The sequence below is a fragment of the Metschnikowia bicuspidata genome, assembly GCF_001664035.1.
Source record: "Metschnikowia bicuspidata var. bicuspidata NRRL YB-4993 chromosome Unknown METBIscaffold_3, whole genome shotgun sequence".
Classification (NCBI taxonomy): Eukaryota; Fungi; Ascomycota; class Pichiomycetes; order Serinales; family Metschnikowiaceae; genus Metschnikowia; species Metschnikowia bicuspidata.
In genome coordinates, this window is record NW_017387733.1 from 1509792 (window position 1) to 1528690 (window position 18899).

General features: G+C 50.8%; 7 protein-coding genes across 7 annotated transcripts; 2 read left to right on the forward strand and 5 right to left on the reverse strand.

Annotated features, from left to right (window-relative positions):
• Positions 1-1758: 1758 nt before the first annotated feature.
• Positions 1759-2422, reverse strand: METBIDRAFT_181920 (uncharacterized protein). The gene has a single exon (XM_018854776.1). It carries the CDS (start codon positions 2092-2094, stop codon positions 1789-1791), a length of 306 nt encoding a protein of 101 aa, XP_018711878.1. The 5' UTR covers positions 2095-2422; the 3' UTR covers positions 1759-1788.
• Positions 2423-3794: 1372 nt separating this feature from the next.
• On the forward strand, positions 3795-5462 carry METBIDRAFT_41221 (uncharacterized protein; the record flags this gene model as incomplete). Its single annotated transcript, XM_018857370.1, has 1 exon — positions 3795-5462. The coding sequence occupies one exon, from the start codon at positions 3795-3797 to the stop codon at positions 5460-5462; it is 1668 nt and encodes a 555-aa protein (XP_018711879.1).
• A 173-nt stretch (positions 5463-5635) lies between these two features.
• Positions 5636-7229, reverse strand: METBIDRAFT_181970 (uncharacterized protein). The gene is made up of 2 exons (XM_018854777.1): positions 6118-7229; positions 5636-5998 (listed from the first exon to the last, which is right to left on the reverse strand). The coding sequence occupies exons 1-2, from the start codon at positions 7017-7019 to the stop codon at positions 5809-5811; spliced, it is 1092 nt and encodes a 363-aa protein (XP_018711880.1). The 5' UTR covers positions 7020-7229; the 3' UTR covers positions 5636-5808.
• Positions 6868-7667, forward strand: METBIDRAFT_31906 (uncharacterized protein). Its single transcript, XM_018855944.1, has one exon. The coding sequence runs from the start codon at positions 7067-7069 to the stop codon at positions 7421-7423; it is 357 nt and encodes a 118-aa protein (XP_018711881.1). The 5' UTR covers positions 6868-7066; the 3' UTR covers positions 7424-7667.
• On the reverse strand, positions 7441-10410 carry SNU114 (U5 snRNP GTPase; the record flags this gene model as incomplete). Its single annotated transcript, XM_018857409.1, has 1 exon — positions 7441-10410. One exon carries the CDS (start codon positions 10408-10410, stop codon positions 7441-7443), a length of 2970 nt encoding a protein of 989 aa, XP_018711882.1.
• A 5664-nt stretch (positions 10411-16074) lies between these two features.
• On the reverse strand, positions 16075-16653 carry RPB4 (DNA-directed RNA polymerase II subunit; the record flags this gene model as incomplete). Its single annotated transcript, XM_018858869.1, has 1 exon — positions 16075-16653. The coding sequence occupies one exon, from the start codon at positions 16651-16653 to the stop codon at positions 16075-16077; it is 579 nt and encodes a 192-aa protein (XP_018711883.1).
• Positions 16654-16946: 293 nt separating this feature from the next.
• Positions 16947-18839, reverse strand: YAK1 (serine/threonine protein kinase; the record flags this gene model as incomplete). The annotated part of the gene is made up of 1 exon (XM_018857489.1): positions 16947-18839. The coding sequence occupies one exon, from the start codon at positions 18837-18839 to the stop codon at positions 16947-16949; it is 1893 nt and encodes a 630-aa protein (XP_018711884.1).
• Positions 18840-18899: the final 60 nt, after the last annotated feature.

Sequence of the window (18899 nt, forward strand, 5' to 3'; positions counted from 1 at the left end):
GGGAACGTTTGGCGGGAGGTGGTGGTGGGGTATTTTCTTGTTGTGGCTTTATTTGGATGGGGACTCTGGTGAGATCGGCAGGCGAGCAGGGTCACGTGCCCGCGCTGCGGCGTGCTTCAATGGGTGCGAAATTTGCTGACACTGCCGGATGCTTTGGCTAGAGAAATGGCTCCAATGGTGAATGGCGTGGCTTGCATGGGCCGGATGAGCTGTGCGGACCGAAGGTGGTTTGCTCATATGTCTTGTTGATTATTTGTTGTGTTTTGCTGATTATCTGTTGTGTTTTGCTGATTATCTGTTGTGGTTTGCTGATTGTCTGTTGTGCTGTATTAAGTATCTGTTGTGATGTGTTGATTAGCTGTTGTGTTACATTTCTATCGGTCTCAACTTGTTTTTGATTGTGCGGGTCATTTGTTTGCTCGTGCCGTGGGTCTCTGCCCTTGCATCTTTGTTTCGTCCTGTTGTGTGATCTTGTGTTGGTCCTGATTTATGATTGTTCTTGGTCCTCGCGTGTCTGTTATATTGATGTGGCTATGATATCGGCTGTATAACATGGTTAGGTTGTCTTGGTTTGTTTTTTTGTCTTTTCCGTGTGTTCTCCCTGGTCAAGTATCCTTCCCCATTTTTCGATCCGTCATTTCTGAGTTCTCTCGTTTGCTCCATCCATTGTTTTTTTTTTCTTCGTCTCTTTTCTTTGCATCTCTCCTTTTTGCAATTTTATTGCTCACATTCTTTTTCTTCACATACGCGTTGATTCTGTTCCTTCTTCATTTCATTTTCTATCGTTGTTCATCTGCCCCCGAAGTTGTCTTTCCCAGCTCTATTAGGCCTGGCTAAATTTGCATTCGCCGCGCGGCTGTCGCGCACGTGACCTGAGGTATCCGGCCCTGCCTTGCAAAGGTTTTCTCCACATCTTTAGAGACACTTCCTCCAATTCTTGAATGGATCCTTGTACACATTAAAAATTTTCCAGAATACTTGCTGGGATACGTCCTCTAATACTCTGTAATTCCGAAAACACTTTAGACACTCCCTTAGACACTCCCTTAGACACTCCCTTAGACACTCCCTCAAACAATCTTTCAAACAACCCTTCATTACTTCCCTAAACTCCCTTTACACACCCTTTCACACTTCCCAACATTTCTACCTATTTCAAAAATCCCTTAATACTTTTTCAATTACGCCCCTGCTGGCCCTTGAGGCCGGCCGTTTGCCTCGTTTGTCCGGCTTATTAGTCCTTGCTTTCAATTTCCGTCTGGCGACACCATTGCGCGAGGCCCACCTCGCTGGCCCTAAATTAGGGCCATCTCTGGGTGCAAGATGAGAAGCCCACAAAACATCAAAAGCATCCAACTTTTCTTTTGTCTATTCTTTGCTGCTGCCACAAGATGAATGTATTTTTTCAAATGCACAAATATTTATTCAAGATCTCTCCTGCGTTGGGTAGCCCCCTCATGGCGCCCTAATATCTCTGGTGGGGCCGCGTAAATTTGGCGCGCTCTTTAGGGCCACCTGTAGGACCCACCGCATGAGCCCAAATTGCCCCGCCAGAGGCCAAAGAAAAACATGCTCGAACCGCAGAAAACAAATGCTCAGAACAAAATGCTCGAAACAAAACGCTGAAAACAAAAAAAACTCCAAACGTTCAAAACTTCAAAACGTCAAAACAGCCCAGATCGCTACAAGACACTCCCTGGTAGAAAACACGGGGAATCGACCGGAATAAGCGCAGTCCAAACACCCGGACCTCCCTGCAGCGGCGATTCATTTTCTGGCTTTGGGCCTTTAAACCTGGTCTCGCACATTTCCGGTCCTGCAGATGGCGCCCAGCCTGTGGCTCGCTCGGGGTCCATTTCCAGGCCGCAGACGTTGGTGTCTCAAGAGACTAATACTATCTGAGATTGCTTTTCTCTGACCTTTCTTTTGATTCTTTTTTTTTTTTGGGTTTTTGTGATTTTCTTCATGTTTTTCTTCATGTTTCTCTTCTTGTTCCTCTTCATGTTTCTCTACTTGTTCCTCTTCTCTTCTGTTTCTGGGCCTTCCCGAGCCTCCGTCCCATGTCTCGCTCCCTGTCCTTCCTAACTTAGCCATGGTGTACGGGTTTCCCCACGCCGCCCCGCTGGAATCGCACGACCCGCCAGCCTCACCAATAAACTCTCAATGAGCAAGGCTACCACAACCTACACCCCGCCATTGCCGGAATCCCAGCCAGCGTGCGAAAACCAGTACCGCTGCGTTTTTTGTGTGCATATTTTCAGCCGTTCGAAATCGTGCTTACTAGGGCGTATTCTCTATCTTGTGTTTTGCCGCTGGGCCTCAGCCAATTGCTTGTCCGCACATAATAGAAGCCGGGAAACAAACACACAAAAACAGAAACAAAAACGGAACAGAAACAAAAAAGAAAACAAGACCAGACTCAAAGACGAAACAAAAAAAACACAGACAGACGCTGAAACGAACCTGGAACGTGGCTCTCTCTCTCTGCAAACCCTGGATTGCAACTCGGCACCCGAGCCTGTTTTTCGTGAGCTTGCCTGCCTCTTAGTGCCCACGCGTTCTGCCTCTGCCACTGGCCAATTCGGCTATCAACGCGAATTCCGTTCAGTGCGCACGCTACCTTCAAAACAAAAAAAAAGCCATAGGGCCAGCTTCGCTTGTTTCCCGGAAATACACACCACTTCGACAAGAAAAAAAAACCTGCCCCGCCGCACGTCTGCATTGCGCCGCATTCCACGCATATTCCCCTCATGTCAGACTCAGAGATGATGCTGGGGCTACTGCCCGCCAATGAGGAACACATGGACGTCGGCCAGAATCTCTCAGACAGCAAGTCGCCGGCTTTTTTCGACATGGATATGACTTCGCCGGGCGCCCAAGACGGCAGCCCCGGAGGCGGTGGTGGTGGTGCCGCCACTGATTTTGGCGCCGGCCTCGACAACCTCGACCCGGCGTTCGGAGACCAATACGGCCTGCCACGTGACCTGCCGCTGCTACCAGGCTCTGCCGCCGCAGACGATCAGTTCGCGGCTGTCGGTGGCTTCGGCGGCCTGGGCTCCTCCGGGAAGCCCTTGAGCGACCTGGACAACTTGTTTGCCAGCGTCGAAGACAGCTCTGAATGGGGCAATTCGGCCCTCGAGCAAGACCCTGCTCGGCAAGACGACGAAAGCGCGCCAACTGGGGACTTGCAGCTTCAATTCCGCGAGGACCACGAGCCCCAGGACGATGAGCCCAAGGACGACGAGCCTGAGAATGGCGAGCCCCAGGACCACCGTGGACATCTATCCCAAGAGGCGCCAACTAAGCTGGCTGCCGATGAGAAACCTCTCGATTCCATGCCCGAGGAGCCCAAACAGGATCTGGCTGCAAGCCGAGCCTCTGATTCCGCGCTGCCCAGCGACTTGTCACTGAACTTCTTCCCCCAAAACGAGGCCTTATCGGCCGGCGAGGGTGAAAACAACGCCGACAACCCGGAAAACATTGGCGGCGACCAGGAAAGCCAAGGAAATCCTGCGATCTCGCCTGCCCAGAGCCCTCAGTTCACCAACCAGAGCTCCGAGACGAAACTTTCCGAGGTAGAGAGCGTGGAGAAAACGACAGACCTGCCCGAGATATCCAGGCAACCTGCAGAGGTTAATCTGGCTGCCGGGAATGAAGTCCCCCTGTCAAGCGGCTCGCCCCAAGCGAGTGGTTCTCCACAAAGTAACGGTTCCGTGAAAAAAGAGAATGTCAAGCTCGAGAACACACGCAAAAACGATATCGACCAGCAAGATGTCAACATGTACGACGTCGATATGGACGAGGGCCCCGAAGAAACGCAGCCTGTAGATGTCAACGCGGACGACAAGACGCGGATCCGCCAATCTCATGCAATCGTCATTCCCTCCTATGCCAGCTGGTTCAACATGAAAAAGATCCACCAGATTGAGAAGGACTCGTTGCCCGAGTTTTTCGAAACTTCACATCCATCTAAGTCTCCTGTCATCTACGCAGACTACAGAAATTTCATGATCAATGCATACAGACTCAACCCCAACGAGTATCTTACACTTACATCATGCCGTCGTACGTTGGTCGGCGACGTGGGCACCTTGATGCGGGTGCACCGCTTCTTGAACAAATGGGGACTCATTAATTATCAGGTGAATCCTCAATTTAAACCCGCGTACGCCTTGGAAAAAGCGCCCGATGGAAAGGTTGCCGGGTTGCCTTACTGCGGCGACTTCCATGTTCAGTATGATACACCGCGCGGCTTGTTTCCGTTCAACACTTACAAGCCTTTGCAAGAAAACGTGAATGTGGAAAAACTAAAAGAATTGGTGAGCAGTGAGCAATCCAATTCTGCAGGTAAGAGAGACTTGTTGGAGGCTCCTCTGGGAGAAGACGGTATGGAGCCTCTGTCAAAGAAGCAAAAGGTTGACTCTGGCGACTGGTCGCCAAAGGAACTCGCGAATTTGTTGTTGGGCATCCAAAAACATGAAAATGACTGGTACATGGTGGCCAAAATGGTGGGTGGAGGTCGCACACCACAGGATTGCATTCTCAAGTTCCTCAAGTTGCCTATCGAGGACAAGTACAACAAGCTCAGTGATGATGATTTGGGAATTTTAAAGTTTGCATCCAATTTCCCGGTTATGACAGCTGACAACCCAGTCATCAGCAACTTGGTGTTCATGACCAATCTTGTGGATGCAGAGGTTGTCAAAGCTGCTAGCGGCAATGCATCCAAGGTCATTGACGAAACGCTATTCAAGAAGGTGAAAGAGATCTATGAAGAAAAGGTAGATTCAGATCCAAAGCCGTCCAGTGAAGAGGAAAACAAGGACGTCCAGTCACAGGACGACAAAGAATTGTCGAAAGAAAGTATTGATGAGAAACTAAAAGAAGAGTTTGATTCTCACACTAGTGACTCGGCTGCTGAAGTGCTCTGTAATGCATCGACTGCTGTCTTAGGGCTGGTGGGTGCTCGAAGCCATTTGTTTGCGAATTATGAAGAGCGAGAAATGCAGAGGCTCACGAATACCATTCTAAACCAGGAACTCACCAAACTTGATCTCAAGATGAAGAAAATCAAGGAGCTTGAAACAGCTTTTCAAAGAGAAAGAAAGAACTTAGCGCACCAACAGAACCAGATCTTTACTGATCGATTGGCCTTGACACGATCAACCATCGACATCACCAAGAAACTCCACGAGGCCGTGCGGCTTCTCAAACCATCCGAACAGAGTGCAAGCTCGGGTGCAAACGAGGACAACCTAGCGAACGTAACACGTATTTTGGACGAGGTGCAAGGACTGCTTTTCAAGCCAGCCAAATATTCATTGAAGGAGGCGGCTGAAGACAAGCCCACAGAGGCTGCCAGCTCAGAGAGCGAAGCTGCGCATGCAGATACCAAAGCAAGCAACTTGGGCAAACCGCTTTCGGTTGTAGAACCGCAGAGCTTCAAAGTTTGGGCGCCGTAGTGGTGGGAGCGTGAGGTCAAAAGAATTATGATATGGAGAACGCCTGGGACTTGAGTGTCGCGGAAAGAAAGAAAGGCGTGCTTCCAAGTCAAAACGCAACCAGACTCAAGCGGAGACGAACCTTGAAGAAAGCAAAAGTGGCGTGAGAGAATGATTGAAAGAAAAAGAGACGAGGAGGTCAATGAATACTCGCAACCATGAAACGTATCAAAGTGATGCTTTCCGAAGACTAAAGGTGACCTGGTATCTGCAGGACGAACGGCAGAGCGCACGGTGCGCGTTGAACTGCGGAGACAACACCCGCGTTTGCTCAGAGTAGCGACAGACGTTCTTTGCATAAACTACGCTAGAATCCATTCTTCTTCGTACACTTCCCCTTAATAGCCAACAACAATATCTTTCTAGATCCTAGCTTGTGATTCATGGAGAGCCCCACTAATACTCTGGAAGATTTGGACGCAGCGAGCGAGATCCCTGCTGACATTATGGCATCACCCACCGCTGCCAGCACAGCAAAGTTGGCGCTAGAAAACGAAGGGCAGAATGAGTGTGACGATGAGCCGCATTTTGAGGAATTGTTGAGTGAAAGTGAAGCGGACGAGGTGTTTAAAGAACAAGGCGATACCCTGCTTATTGGTGAATATAATGGTCTAAATAATAATGAGGAGCTCCATGATGAAAGCGACGGAAGTGTCCATATTGACGATAGTGAGGTGGAGGTATTGGAGGAGGTATCACGAATCGGGCCTGGATTGGCTTATAATCGAGAGGAGCTGGCCATTGAGTTGGACAGCGAGGAGGATATCGATAATTTGGAAAGCGAGGCAGAGGGCTCCACGTATGGGGAAGCAACCAACGAAGAGCTCGATGGGGACGAGGATTTGATAAACACATATCCCCCCAACGAGGGCGAAGTGTGCAGTGTACAAGATGACGGGGCTTACGCTGGTGCAGAAGACTTGCCGCTTTCCATTGTAGATATCGAAGATGGGTCATGCAGCAGTCCACCAGACGCTTTGGAGGGAAGAAACGGGATTGCCGGGGAGACTGAAATTGCGGGCGATTACATTGACGAAGCCAGCGAAAACAGCGCGGATGATGTTGACCAGGAGATCGACAATGGCATTGGCCGGGAGAGTGATAGTGACATTGACCCGGAGATTGAAAATGACATTGCCAAGGAGAGCGATAGTGACACCGACCAAGAAGGAGATGGCCATGTTGACCCTCAGGGATGCAACGATATCGATGATGAGATCGATAAGGGCAGCGGCCAGGAGAGGGAAGTAGCCGGAGACGACGCGGGCGAGGGTTCTGGCTTTTACAGTGAAGACTATGCACGGTGGGAAGCGAGCGGCGACGGCACGAAAGGACCAACTGTTGATAGCAGCGATGAAAGTGTCGGGGGCTCGCAAGAGCCCAGAGTCTCCCTTGCGCAGCTCGACATCCCGCTTGTCGTGCAGGTGGACGAAAGTCGGTACTTGCTACAGTTCCAGGGAAAGGCACCCGGATGCAGCCTCCCGGGCTTGAAGCCGTTGGAGCACCCGTCGGGCACATGCGGGTCGGTGCAGCAGTTCCTCGGGTTTCTCCTGCGTCTCGACGAGATGCAGCACGGGCACGGCACGGCGTTCCTCGAGGTTCCCGAACTTGGACTCCGCATGGGCCAGCACAGCGTGCACGCGCTCCAGATGGACGTGGAGGAGATCTTGTGGTGCTACCAGGCGCTCCTCCAGAACACGGCGCACGGCAAGCACACGCACATGTTGATCCGCGTCTCTAAGGGCATGGACCTCGGCCACCAGTACGAGTTGGTGCGGACGCTAGCAAAGGCGGGCCGGGGCATGGACGCGCTCGAGGCCGCCATGAGGAAACGGCGCGGCGGCCGGCTGGCGGCCGGGCCGGGGCCCAAGAAGAGCCGCGTGGGCAACGAGCAAACGCCCCCGGGCACGGGTATACGCTAATACAAGGCCGCACCCCCCTAGTTCAAGATGCCCCGGCGGCGCAAGCTGGCGTAGAGCTCCGGGTCCACGTACTTCTGGAGCGTGGGCTCGCCGCCCAAGCCCTTCCGGCGGCGGGTCTTCATGACGAAGTCGCGGGCCATGGACGCCCGCGGCACGGGCCCCATCTGCGGGAGGGGGCAGAGCAGGTCCATCGGGTCGCCCGGGACCACGTCCCACCGCAAGAAGTCGAGCGAGCAGAACGCCTGGCCCTGCGTGTAGAGGCGCATGTCCGTGTCCAAGCCCACGGAGTCGATGATGGGCACACAGCCCTCGAGCTCGGAGAGCGGGGTGCCCGCCACGGGCGTCTCGGACAGCACCCAGCCGCGGCGCTTCTCCAAGATGGTGTGCACCGCCGGCACGCTCTTGGCGGTGCACGACACGTGGACGCGGTACACCGGCTCCAAGAGGCGGGGCGCCGCGGTGAGGAGCCCGCAGTGCACCGCGTTGCGGGCCACCGGGATGATCTGGCCGCCGCTGGCGCGCACATCGGCGCCGAGCACCGCGTCCAAGATCTTGAACTTGGTCCTGCGGACGGGCTCGGCGCAGAGCGGGCCCTCGGCGGCCGCGAGGCGGAAGCCGGCCACAATGAGGTCCCTGGCCTGGGCGAGCGCGGCCTTGTCGGTGTCGGCGTCGAGGGTGTCGTCGAGCAACATGGACGGGCTCTGCAAGTCGCGCGGCCCGAAGCACCAGAGCGAGCGGGCCGCGAGCGCGTCCCAGCCGAAGTCGTCGCGGAGGACGCGGGCCGTGGTGCGCGCCGGCTGGGCGAGCGACACGGCGCCCTTCTCGATGGCCGCGAGGAGCCGCGCGTCGCGCACGGGCTCGGCGGAGACCGCGAGCAGGCAGGTCTTCGAGGGCGAGTGCGGCGCGACCCGGGCGGCGGAGCGCTCCCCGCACGTCTCGGCGAAGCGCACCATGGGGTCGCTGACGCGGATGGCCAAGCACGGCGTGCTGGCGTGCCGGAGGTCGTGGAGAAAGCAGTCCAAGTAGAGCTCGCCGGGCGCGAGGAGCACGTGCTCGCCGCTCTCCTCGAGCCGGGGCTCCGCGGAGAGGTAGCACGCGGCGAGCCGCTGGAGCGCGGCCACGAGCCGCGGGAGCTCGGCCGGGTTCTCGCACTCCACGGCCACCTTGTAGAAGGAGCGCAGGCCGTTGTCCGTGCGGTGGATGGGCCGGAGGAGCGGCGCCGGCGTGTGCCGCGAGTAGAGCGTGGCGGCCTTGCCGACGGCGCCCGCCACGCCGCGGAGCACCACGATGGTGCCCTCGGGCGCGGCGTCCACGTCCATGTGGTAGCGTGCCACCGGCACGTGGATGCTGCGGACCAGCGCCGAGCGCACGGCGCCGTCACCATCGCCGCTGCCGTCGCCGGCCACGACGTGCACGGCGTCGCCCGCCCGCAAGGTGCCGTGCACCACCTTGGCCAAGCACTCGAAGGTGGCCGCGTCGCGGCGGAGGCTGGTCTTGAACACGTCGGCCACCACGAGGTCCGGGCCGAGGCTGGCCGCGGCCACGCCGCGGCTCGCGAGCACGGCCGCGCCGCGCGGTGGCGGCGTGTTTTGGACGATCAGGTGCACGAGATCCCCGGTGTCCGGGAACACGGCGCGGAACACCGTGCGGAGAAGCGTCTGGGGGTCCTCGCGGTACGCGGCCTTGGGCAAGGCCACGGCGAAGTGGTCCCACAAGAGCCGCGCAAGCGAGCCGTCGCCCGCGTCCGCGACGAGCGTATGCGCCACCAACTTGTACACGGGCTCGAGCACGAACTGCTCGAACAGCGTGGGCGCCGCGGGCGCCGGCGGTGCGGTGCGGAAGCGGCCCTCGTGGAAGTACACGTCGCCCCAGAGGAGCAAGCGCAAGCGCGCCGCGTCCATGTGGAAGCGCGCCGCGTAGAGCCGGCTCCAGGTGGCGAGCGTGAAGCTGGCGCCGAGCGCGTGCGACGCGAACACCACGTTGTCGTTCAACGGGCTGAAGAGCCGCTCGTGCGTGTACGCGGCGGCGTACTCGTTGTGGTGCACGTGGCCGTTGATGGCGGCCAACACGTGCGAGATCTTGCGGCCCGCGTCGCGCGGCGCGAGCTGCAACTCGAGCACGAGCCGGTCGAGCTTGCTGAGCACCACGGTCATGGGGAGGTTGCGGCGCATGGCCTCGCTGACCATGGTCTTGGTGGGCGCGCCGAGGCCCTCCACGACGTCCACCACCACCACCACGCCCTCCACGGCGCCCATCAGCGCGAGCCGCTCGTCGCGGAAGTCCGCGTGCCCGGGGCAGTCGAGGAGGCACACGGCGAAGCTGCGGTCGCGCGAGTCCTGGAGCAAGAGCGACACGGCCGACGTGTGGAGGGACACGCCGCGCTCGCGCTCGAGCGGGTGCGTGTCCAGGAAGCGCACCGGCCGGGCGCCATGCCGCTGCCCGCCGCCGCCGCCGACGCCGGGGTGCGTGTGCGTGACCAAGCTGTCCACGAGACTGGTCTTGCCGCTGTGGAGATGGCCCACCACGGCCACGTTGCGCACGCGCTCGGGCTGCTGCTGCGCGACGCGCCGCATGTACGCCTTCAGGTACGTGGTGGCCGGGAGCGCGGCGTCGCCGCGGGGCCCGTGCTCGATCGCGGGCGCCTGGGGGGCGGGCCGGATCACGGGTTCCGCCGGGCCCGCGGACGCCGCGTTTACGACGATGGTTTCCACGGCGGGCGCGGGCGCGGATTCGGGCACAAACACGGCTTTTGGCGTGCCTGCGGGGGGGTCTTCCCAGGGGGCCTGGTCTGGCGGGTGGTTTTGGGAATGGTCTGGCGGGTGGTTTTGGGCGTGGTTTTGGGCGTGGTTTTGGGCGTGGTTTTGGGCGTGGTTTTGGGCGAAATGGCCCGGGGCGGGGTCGGGCGCGCCGGCGCCTGACTCTGCGTCGGAGTCGTTGGCGTCGCCCACAAAATTGCCGAACTCGTCGTAGAGATCGTCGGAGTCCATGTTGGTGGAAAAAGAGGGGGTGGTAGGGCCATGTAGAGACAGAGGGCCGCGCGCGCATTGCGCGGAAACCAGGGCTGCGATGGCTGGAACGGTGGTGCGGTTGGAATATAGGATGAATTGTGGTGGAGATGGCTTGTGGGGGTGACTTGTGGTGGGGATGGATTTGTGGAGATGAGTTGTGGTGGAGATGGATTTTAGTCGAGAAAAGTTTTATTGAGCTGGAAATGAATTGTATTGAATTCAAATTGTACTGCGAACGATTGGAATGGAATTTGGGCTGGAATTGTATAGGAACTCAATGTATTGCGATTGGAATAATATGGGAGTGGAACTGTATTGGGGTTGGAATTGTATAGGAGTGGATTGTATTGGAGATGAAATCTGGTGGAGATGAAATCTGGTGGAAAATTCTATTGGAGTTGGAATTGTGCTGGAATTTTACCGGAACAATATGGGATTGGGATAGTATAGGATGGATTTGTGGAGATGAGTTGCGGTGGAGATGGATTTTAGTCGAGAAAAGTTTTATTGAGCTGGAAATGAATTGTATTGAATTCAAATTGTACTGCGAGCAATTGGAATAGGCTTTGGGCTGGAACTGTATAAGAACTAAATGTTGGAATTGAATTGGAGATGGAATTGTTCTGAAGAAGAGTTGTATTCAAATCGGAAATGTGCTGGACCTGTATTGAAAATAAAATTGTATTGGAACTGGAATTGTATTGGAATTGGAATTGTATTGGAGATGGAATTGTAGTGTAGTTGGAATTGTATTGAATTGTATTGAAATCAAAATTGTATCGGTAGCAATTGGAATGCGATAGGATTGAATTTTCTTGGAGATGGAGATGTAGTGGAGATCAAATGTAGTGGAGATCAAATTGTGTTGAAATCGAATTCAAATTAAATTTGTATTGGGATTGAAATGTACTGGAGATGGAAATGTACTGGGGATGGAAATGTACTGGAGATGAATTGTATTGGAATTAGATTTTTTTTGGAAACGGAATTGTAGTGTAGTTGGAATTGTACTGGAATTTTATTGAAATCAAAATTGTATTGGGAGCAATTGGAATAGCATTTGGGCTGGAGCTATATAGAAACTGAATTGCATTGCGATTGGAATTGTATAGGATTGAAATGTAGTGGAGATGACTTGTGGTGGAGATGGAGTATTATTGCAGAAAAGTTTTATTGAATTGGAAATACACTGGAATTGTATTGAATTAAAATTGTACTGCGAGCAATTGGAAGATGATTGGGGCTGGAGCTCTATAGGAACTAAATGTTGGAATTGAATTGAAGATGGAATTGTTCTGAAGAAAAGTTGTATTCAAATCGGAAATGTGCTGGAACTGCATTGAAATTGAAATTGTATTAGGATTGAAATGTATTGGAGTTGGAATTGTATTGGAGCTGGAATTGTATTGGGATTGAAATGTATTGGAGTTGGAATTGTATTGGAGATGAAATGTGCTGGAATCGGAACTGTATTGGGGAGCAACTGGATAAGTATTTGGGCTGGAACTTTATAATAACTAAAATGTATTGCTATTGGAACTGTATTGAGATTGGAATTGTATCGGAGTTGGAATTGTGTTGAAGAAAAATCGTATTCAAATCGGAACTGTTTTGGGATTATATTGGGCTGGAACTGTATAGGAATTAAAATGTAATAGGATTGGAACTGTATTGAAGAAAAGTTGTATTGAAATTGGAATCATAGTTGTATTGGGAGCAATTGTAGGAACTAAATGCAGTGGGGATGAATTGTGGTGGAGATGAATTGAGTTGGGGATGAAAATTTTATTATTATTATTACTATTATTATTATTAATGACATTATTATTTTCAGCAAAGTAAACATGACGTCTGATTTTACCAATTTCAGCACCTAAAAAATACATTTCTTATCTTTTATATTTGTTATTTCAGTTTTATTATCATCTAACATAACACCACAATTTTGAATTAAAAATTCTTTAATGTAATGTTTTATTAATTTTTCATCATTTGCTTTATATTTTATATATTTCACAACAGGATCAACAAATATAACAGATATTATGATATATAATTAAATATTATCTATATCATCTAATACATCTTATATTTTTAATAATTTTGATACATTAGATATAGCTTTATTGTTTAATTGTATTGGAGTAGGAATTGTGCTGGAATTGTACCGGAATTGTATTGAAATAAAATTGTATTGGAAGCGATTGGAATGCTTTGGGCTGGAATTGTACAGGAACTAAAATGTAATAGGACTGGAACTGTATTGAAGAAAAGTTGTATTGGAATCAAAACTGTATTGAAATTGTATTGGAATCAAAATTGTATTGGGGAGCAATTGGAATGGTATTTGGGCTGAAATTGTGTGGGAAAGGGTTGTGGAATTGTGTAGGAGCTGGAATTGATATCGGAACTGGCATTGTCCTAGAATTAAAGAAATGTATTGGAACGCAAATTAAATTAGGACTAAAACTGTACTGGAGCTGGAATTTATTTGAGTAGTAGTTTTGTTGGACTGAAGCTGAAATCAAAATTATGTTTGAACTGGAATTGTCTTCGAACTAAAATAATTGTATTGGAACTGTAATTTTATTGGAACTGTAATTGTACTGGAACTCTAATTGTATTGAAATTGTAACTATATTTGAACTGAACTTATCTTAGAGCTAATGTAATCGCACTGGAACTATAATGAATTTGGATTGTTTGGGATTGAACCTACCATAGGACTGTAATTTTGTCTTCTAACAGGAACTAGATTAGGACTGAAAACATCTTAGGATTGGGATCTTGGTACTGCGAATATATTGCAATTAAAATTGCCTTAAAATCAAATAATATTGAAACTGGAAGTACGTAGAAACAAAATTGTACTTGAATTATCCGGCCTGAAATTATATTCGAGCTGAAACTGTGTTGAAATAGTCTTGAAATCAAATTATATTGGACCTGGAGCTACTCTACAATCAAAAAGATAAGGAGGCTCGAATTATCTTAGAATTAAAAATATGCTGGAACTGGAACCGTATTTGAGCGGTAACTGTCCTGGAATTGGAATTACTTAATAATTGAAATATATATTGTAACTGGCATTGTATTACAATTAAAAGATTACATTGGAACTCGAATCATCCTAGAATTGAAATTGTACTGGAATTGGAATTGTCTTGGAGTTGGAACTGTGTCGATTTGGAATTGGAATTAGATCTGTATTGATATTAGAATGGAAATCGTTTTCGAGTTAAAGATAAAAAATGGGATTGGAATTGGAATTATCTTAGCTGGGATTGTGCTGGAGCTGACTTGGAGCCGGCTTGTATTGGAACTGATGACGTCTTGAATTTGTAATTGTCCTTGAACTATCCTAGAATTAAAATTGCAACTGGAATCATCTCACAATAAAGTATATTGGAACGCAAAATTTCTCAGAAGTAAAATTTTACTTGAACGGTGATTGTATTCGAGCTAAAATTGTGTTAAAAGTGGTCTTATAATTGTGTTGGAATTGGAACTGAAATGATATCCGAGCCGGGATTGTATTGGAATTGGAATTGAGATTCTATAAGACCTGGAGCTATCCTAGAATTGGAATTGTCTAAAAATTAAATTCATACTGGAGCGCGAGCTAGCGTAGATTTAAATTGTACTGGAGTCGGAACTTTGTCATTATTTTTCAATATTATATTCGAGCTTGAATTGTGCTGTACTGGAAACGTGTTGAATTGGAATTGTGTTGGACTGGAAATGTCTAAGAATCGATATTGTCTTATAGCTGAAATTATTCGGTAAAATGATGATCTAAACATTATAATAATTGATCTGGAATTGTCTAAAAATTACAATTCTCCTATGATTAATATTGGTTTGGTGTAAGAAAGGAAATGCCTTGAAACTGCAATTGTCTTGAGACTGGAACAATATTGCAATCATAATCATGTTGGAACAGAAATTTTATTGGAACTAACCTTTTTTGTTTTAGAACTGGACTATGTTGATATTTTATTATGTTAGGGCCGGTTTTGTCATTAAATTGAAATTGTATTGGAACTTGAATTATCGTAGAACTTAAATTGTAACGGCACTAGAATTCCATTCGAACTGGAATTGTGTTGGTAGTAGAGTTGACTTAGACCTGAATCAATCTTATAACTGGAATTATCTTACAATTAAAATTATATTGGAATTATGTTACAAATAGACTTCTATTAGATTCCACTTTCTTTTAGGTCTAAAATTGTACTGGAACTGGAATTGAATTGGAATCGGAATTGTCGGAAACGGATTGTATTGAATTAGAACTGTCCTGGAACAGGAACTGTCTTACAACTGTAACTGTCTGAGAGCTGGCTCTATATTGAAACCGGAATTTTTTTCGAGATGAAACTGAGGGAAATGGAACTTCTTGGAATTGAAACCATGTTGGAACTGTAACTGTCTATTGGGATTGGGATTGTTTTGGATCTGAATCTATATTGGAATTGAAATATTCTAGAACTGCAACTATCTTATCACTGGAACAGTTTTGGAATCAGGACCTTCTTAGAATTAAATCGTCTTGGAATTAGAATATTGTGGGATTTGAAAATTCCTTAGAATTGAAATATCGGAACGGGCATTGTCTTAGAGCCGGATCTATCTCATATGGATTGTCTGATAATAAAAATTTTACTGGAACTTATTCGAATTATACTGGAACTTTATTGTCTTGGGCCCGAAATTGTGTTAAAACCGGAATTTTATTAGAGCAGGAGTTATATATTTGACCCGGAATTGTTTTGAAATCGGAATCATGTAGAAAGCGGAGCTATCTTGAAATTGGAACTATTTCGAAATCGGAACTATCTTGAAATTGGAATTGTCCGAGAATTTCAACTTACAAGAAATTGAAGCCATAGTCTAAATCAGATCAAATTTGAAACCATCCCAGAGTACTGTGCTATAGCGGGGGCTATATTTGGATAACCATGGAATTACAATATCACAGTCGTAATTATACTGAGACTATCATGGGGAAGTTAGGACTCTCTTGGACTTGGAACTATAATAGAGCTGGAACTATATTAAAGCTGGACAAAAATATAATTATGACTATCTTCTAATTAGAACCACGTTCAAGGTCGGGGCTACATTGAATCTCGAACTATGTTGAAACAAGACTTGAGCCGCCCAAGCATTTCGAGGAATTGAAAACTGGAACTATCTTAGAATTAAAACAAGGCTCGAGCGGCCCAAACATTCGAGCGATCTCACAAGGAACAGTCTTGGAATTGGATCAATCTCAGAACTAAAACAACCCTAGAATTGAACCAATCTCGGAACTGAATCTACCTTAGCAACAGACCATCTTCAAAATAGACGATACTAGCATTGAAGCTATTTTGGTAGTCCCAGCCTTACTCGAAGGTGCACTACGGATATCCTGCTACTAAACGGAGTTTCGATGCAGATGAGCTTCACTCAGCCGCTTGCCACGATTTGTCTGATGCATGTGATTCGCCCGTGTTGGCCTCCCGGAATCCGTCATCAGCTTGCCGCCCATAGGCGTGCACCGATAAGTACCCGGCACCAAATATTACAGACTACAAATCGCTACTGTCCATGCATGATACACGTCCGTTTTCTTCCAGTTCTTTCGCAACGATGTCCTCACGACAAAGTGTGGTATTTCCTCAACTCCGTCAACAACGTCTTCAACTGCACGTCTGACACCTTGTTGGTCAAGCTTGGAATCAAGGACTTGGCCTCCTCGGAATCCTCGCACTCCAAGTTGCCCAACTGGGCTAGCTCAAACGGATGCAACGGCTCCGACGCATGGGTGCCGAAATCGTTCAAAAGCTTCTCCACGGTCTCCGTAGACGACGGGTTCTTGAACCTCGAGAAAGTCGACAAATAGTTCAACGTCTTGTGCACGATCTCGTTCGAGTTGGGGCCCGCGAGCTCGATGTTGGCGATTTCATCCTCTCTCTCGTTCTCCTCTTCGTCCTCATCCTCGAGCATCTGGTTCTTCTCGCTCTTCAACTTTCTTTCCTTCAACGCTGCCCTAACCAAGAGCCGCGCCTCGGACAAATTCAACGCAATTAGCTGTTCCTCGTCTCCTGAATTCGTGATTTGTGTGCGCTGGAACTCGGGCCCTAGCCTTAAAAGGGAGGCGTTTTCCTCGTCATCGATATTCTGGCCCTTGGCCTTTCTCCTTCTGACGCCCAAAGCGCTTGTGCTAACATTCATGGCCTATGCTGGGTTGTTGGTGATGGTTCTTGGGCGAAGGAGGGCGTGTAACTTTTGTGGATGCGTCAAAGCGGGCAGCGGATCTTCGTTTGTTCAGGATCCTCAAAGTCAGTGCTTGTGTTCGATCAGAATGACGGTTCAGTCAGAACGCCCGGGCTTGTTACGTGAGTCCTTGAGTCGTGTGGTTCACCTCGCACATCACCAAATTTCAGTTTTTGGGTGCGCACGACTTCGCGGCGCCGTCTGGGTAGATTAGATGTAAGTATGGTAACTAGAAATTAAACGGGCGGAAATCAGACTTTCATGATCGTATCATTGGTCAAGTCTGTCTGCGTGTGCGCCGTCAGCGAGACTGTGGAATTCGCAGACGAGAATGACTTTTCTTGCGTGGGAACCGCGTCGTTGACAAAGGGATGCTTGAGCGCTTCCAGTGGGGTGAGACGCTCCAAAGGATCGGGGTTCAACACCTTCGTCAAGAAGTCAATGAGAAGGTGGCGCTGGGCATATTCCTTGTCAATCATGCTCTGCGTCATTTTCTTCGAGGGCATCTTGTAGTCCAATATTATTTGTTTGAGCAACTTCTGGTCGAAGTAGTTCTTGTTGGGTTGTTCTGTCTTTCCCTTGTCCTTTTGCTTGCTCAAGTAGTCCACGTATTCGTCATATGTCTTTAGGCGGTATGTCGGCTTGCCATTGGGGTCTGAGGAAGGGATCTTGTCAAAGAACTGCAACAGATTGCGACCATGGTCCAACATGTGTCTTGGCGGGGCGCCCAACATGTCAACAATCTTGTAGATCTGGTTATACTCGGAGGAGCCCGGGAACATAGGCAAGCCCAAGAACAACTCGCCCACAATGCAGCCAAGAGACCACATATCGATTGACTCCGTATAGGGGAGTCCAAGAATGACCTCGGGGGACCTGTAGAAACGGGACTGGATGTAGGAGTAGATGGTCTTGCGAGTGAAGCAGGCACTGCCGAAGTCGATGACCTTGATCTCGGGCTTGTCCGGCTGGCATAGGAGGATGTTCTCCGGCTTGAGGTCGCAATGGATGATCTGGAAGGATTTGAGCTCCAGGCACGAGCTCAACAACTGCGTGGTCAAGGACTTGACGAGCTTCATGTTGAGGCCCTGGAACTGGTTCTGCTTGATGAGCTCGTAGAGGTTCGAGGCTAGAAGCTCGAACACAAGACAGAGATGCTCCTTGTGCATGAAGGTGTCCAAGAGCCGGATGAAGTTGCCCGAGCGGCTGTTCTGGTTGAGATACTCGAGGATCTTGACCTCGGAAAGCGACTGGTTGAGGTACGCGGCCTTGGACTTCACCACCTTCACGGCCACCACGGACTGGTTGGCCAAGTTCTGGCACTTGACGACCTGGCCGAAGGTGCCGGAGCCCAAGAGGTCCAAGACCACGTACTTGCGGCCCTCCTCCGGCCCAAGCATGTCGTTGACGTACAAGATGTAGTCGCTGTCCTCGTTGTCGTTGCCGTTGTTGTACTTGGGCTCGGAGGGCTTGGTCAACACGCGCTTCGGGTTGGATGTCTTCGAGTAGCGGAACCGCTGCGGCTGGCACAACGAGTACGTCTCGGTGAGGTACACGGTGAGCGCGTTGGCGGGCGAGATGTGCGTCGCGCTCACGGACCGCCGCCGGTACCGCGGCTGGCTGTGGACCCGCGGCCGGAGGTCGGCCTTGCTTTGGACCCGGGCCATGCGCGGGGCGGCCACACGGGCAGGCGCGCCGAACGAGGGCAGCACGGGCGCCACATACGCGCCGCCGCTCGGCGGCGCCATGATCTGCGGGCGGAGGTGCCGCGTGCTCGTCGGGCTGGCGTGGTACAGCGCCGCGCCAAACGCCACGGACGACCGGCGCTGGGCCGCCTGCTGCGCGCCGCCGGGCGCAAGGAGGCTGCTGGCCATGTACGCCGGGTGGGCCGCGGCCTGCGCCGGGAACGCGTCGTACGCGTCCGCGTACGGGTTGTAGAGCAGGCCGTCGACCGCGGCGGACATGCGCCGGTCCGGGCCGCCGCCGAGCGCCACCTCCGCGCCCGTGTAGTACTGGAGAAACGGGTTGTCGGCGCGCGTGGGCGGCTTGATGTGCGCGCCGGCCTGGCCTTGCTGCGCCGCGGTCTCGTAGGTCACGGGGAGCTGGTTCGCAAACAGCTGCTTTTTGGCGTGGAGGAGCGGCATGGGCGGCGCCGGCGCGCCGTGCCCGTCGAGCGACGGCGGCGCCGCGGGCGAGAACCAGGG

Excerpts from the sequence above, each read along its gene's own strand:
- METBIDRAFT_181920 (XM_018854776.1), bottom strand. The coding sequence starts at position 2,094 with ATGGCTAAGTTAGGAAGGACAGGGAGCGAGACATGGGACGGAGGCTCG.
- METBIDRAFT_181970 (XM_018854777.1), bottom strand. The coding sequence starts at position 7,019 with ATGTGCCCGACGGGTGCTCCAACGGCTTCAAGCCCGGGAGGCTGCATC. Across the intron at positions 5,999-6,117 it reads CATGGAGCTCCTCATTATTA|TTCGTTTTCTAGCGCCAACT; the intron begins TTTAGACCATTA and ends CTCATTCTGCCC.
- METBIDRAFT_31906 (XM_018855944.1), top strand. The coding sequence starts at position 7,067 with ATGCAGCACGGGCACGGCACGGCGTTCCTCGAGGTTCCCGAACTTGGA.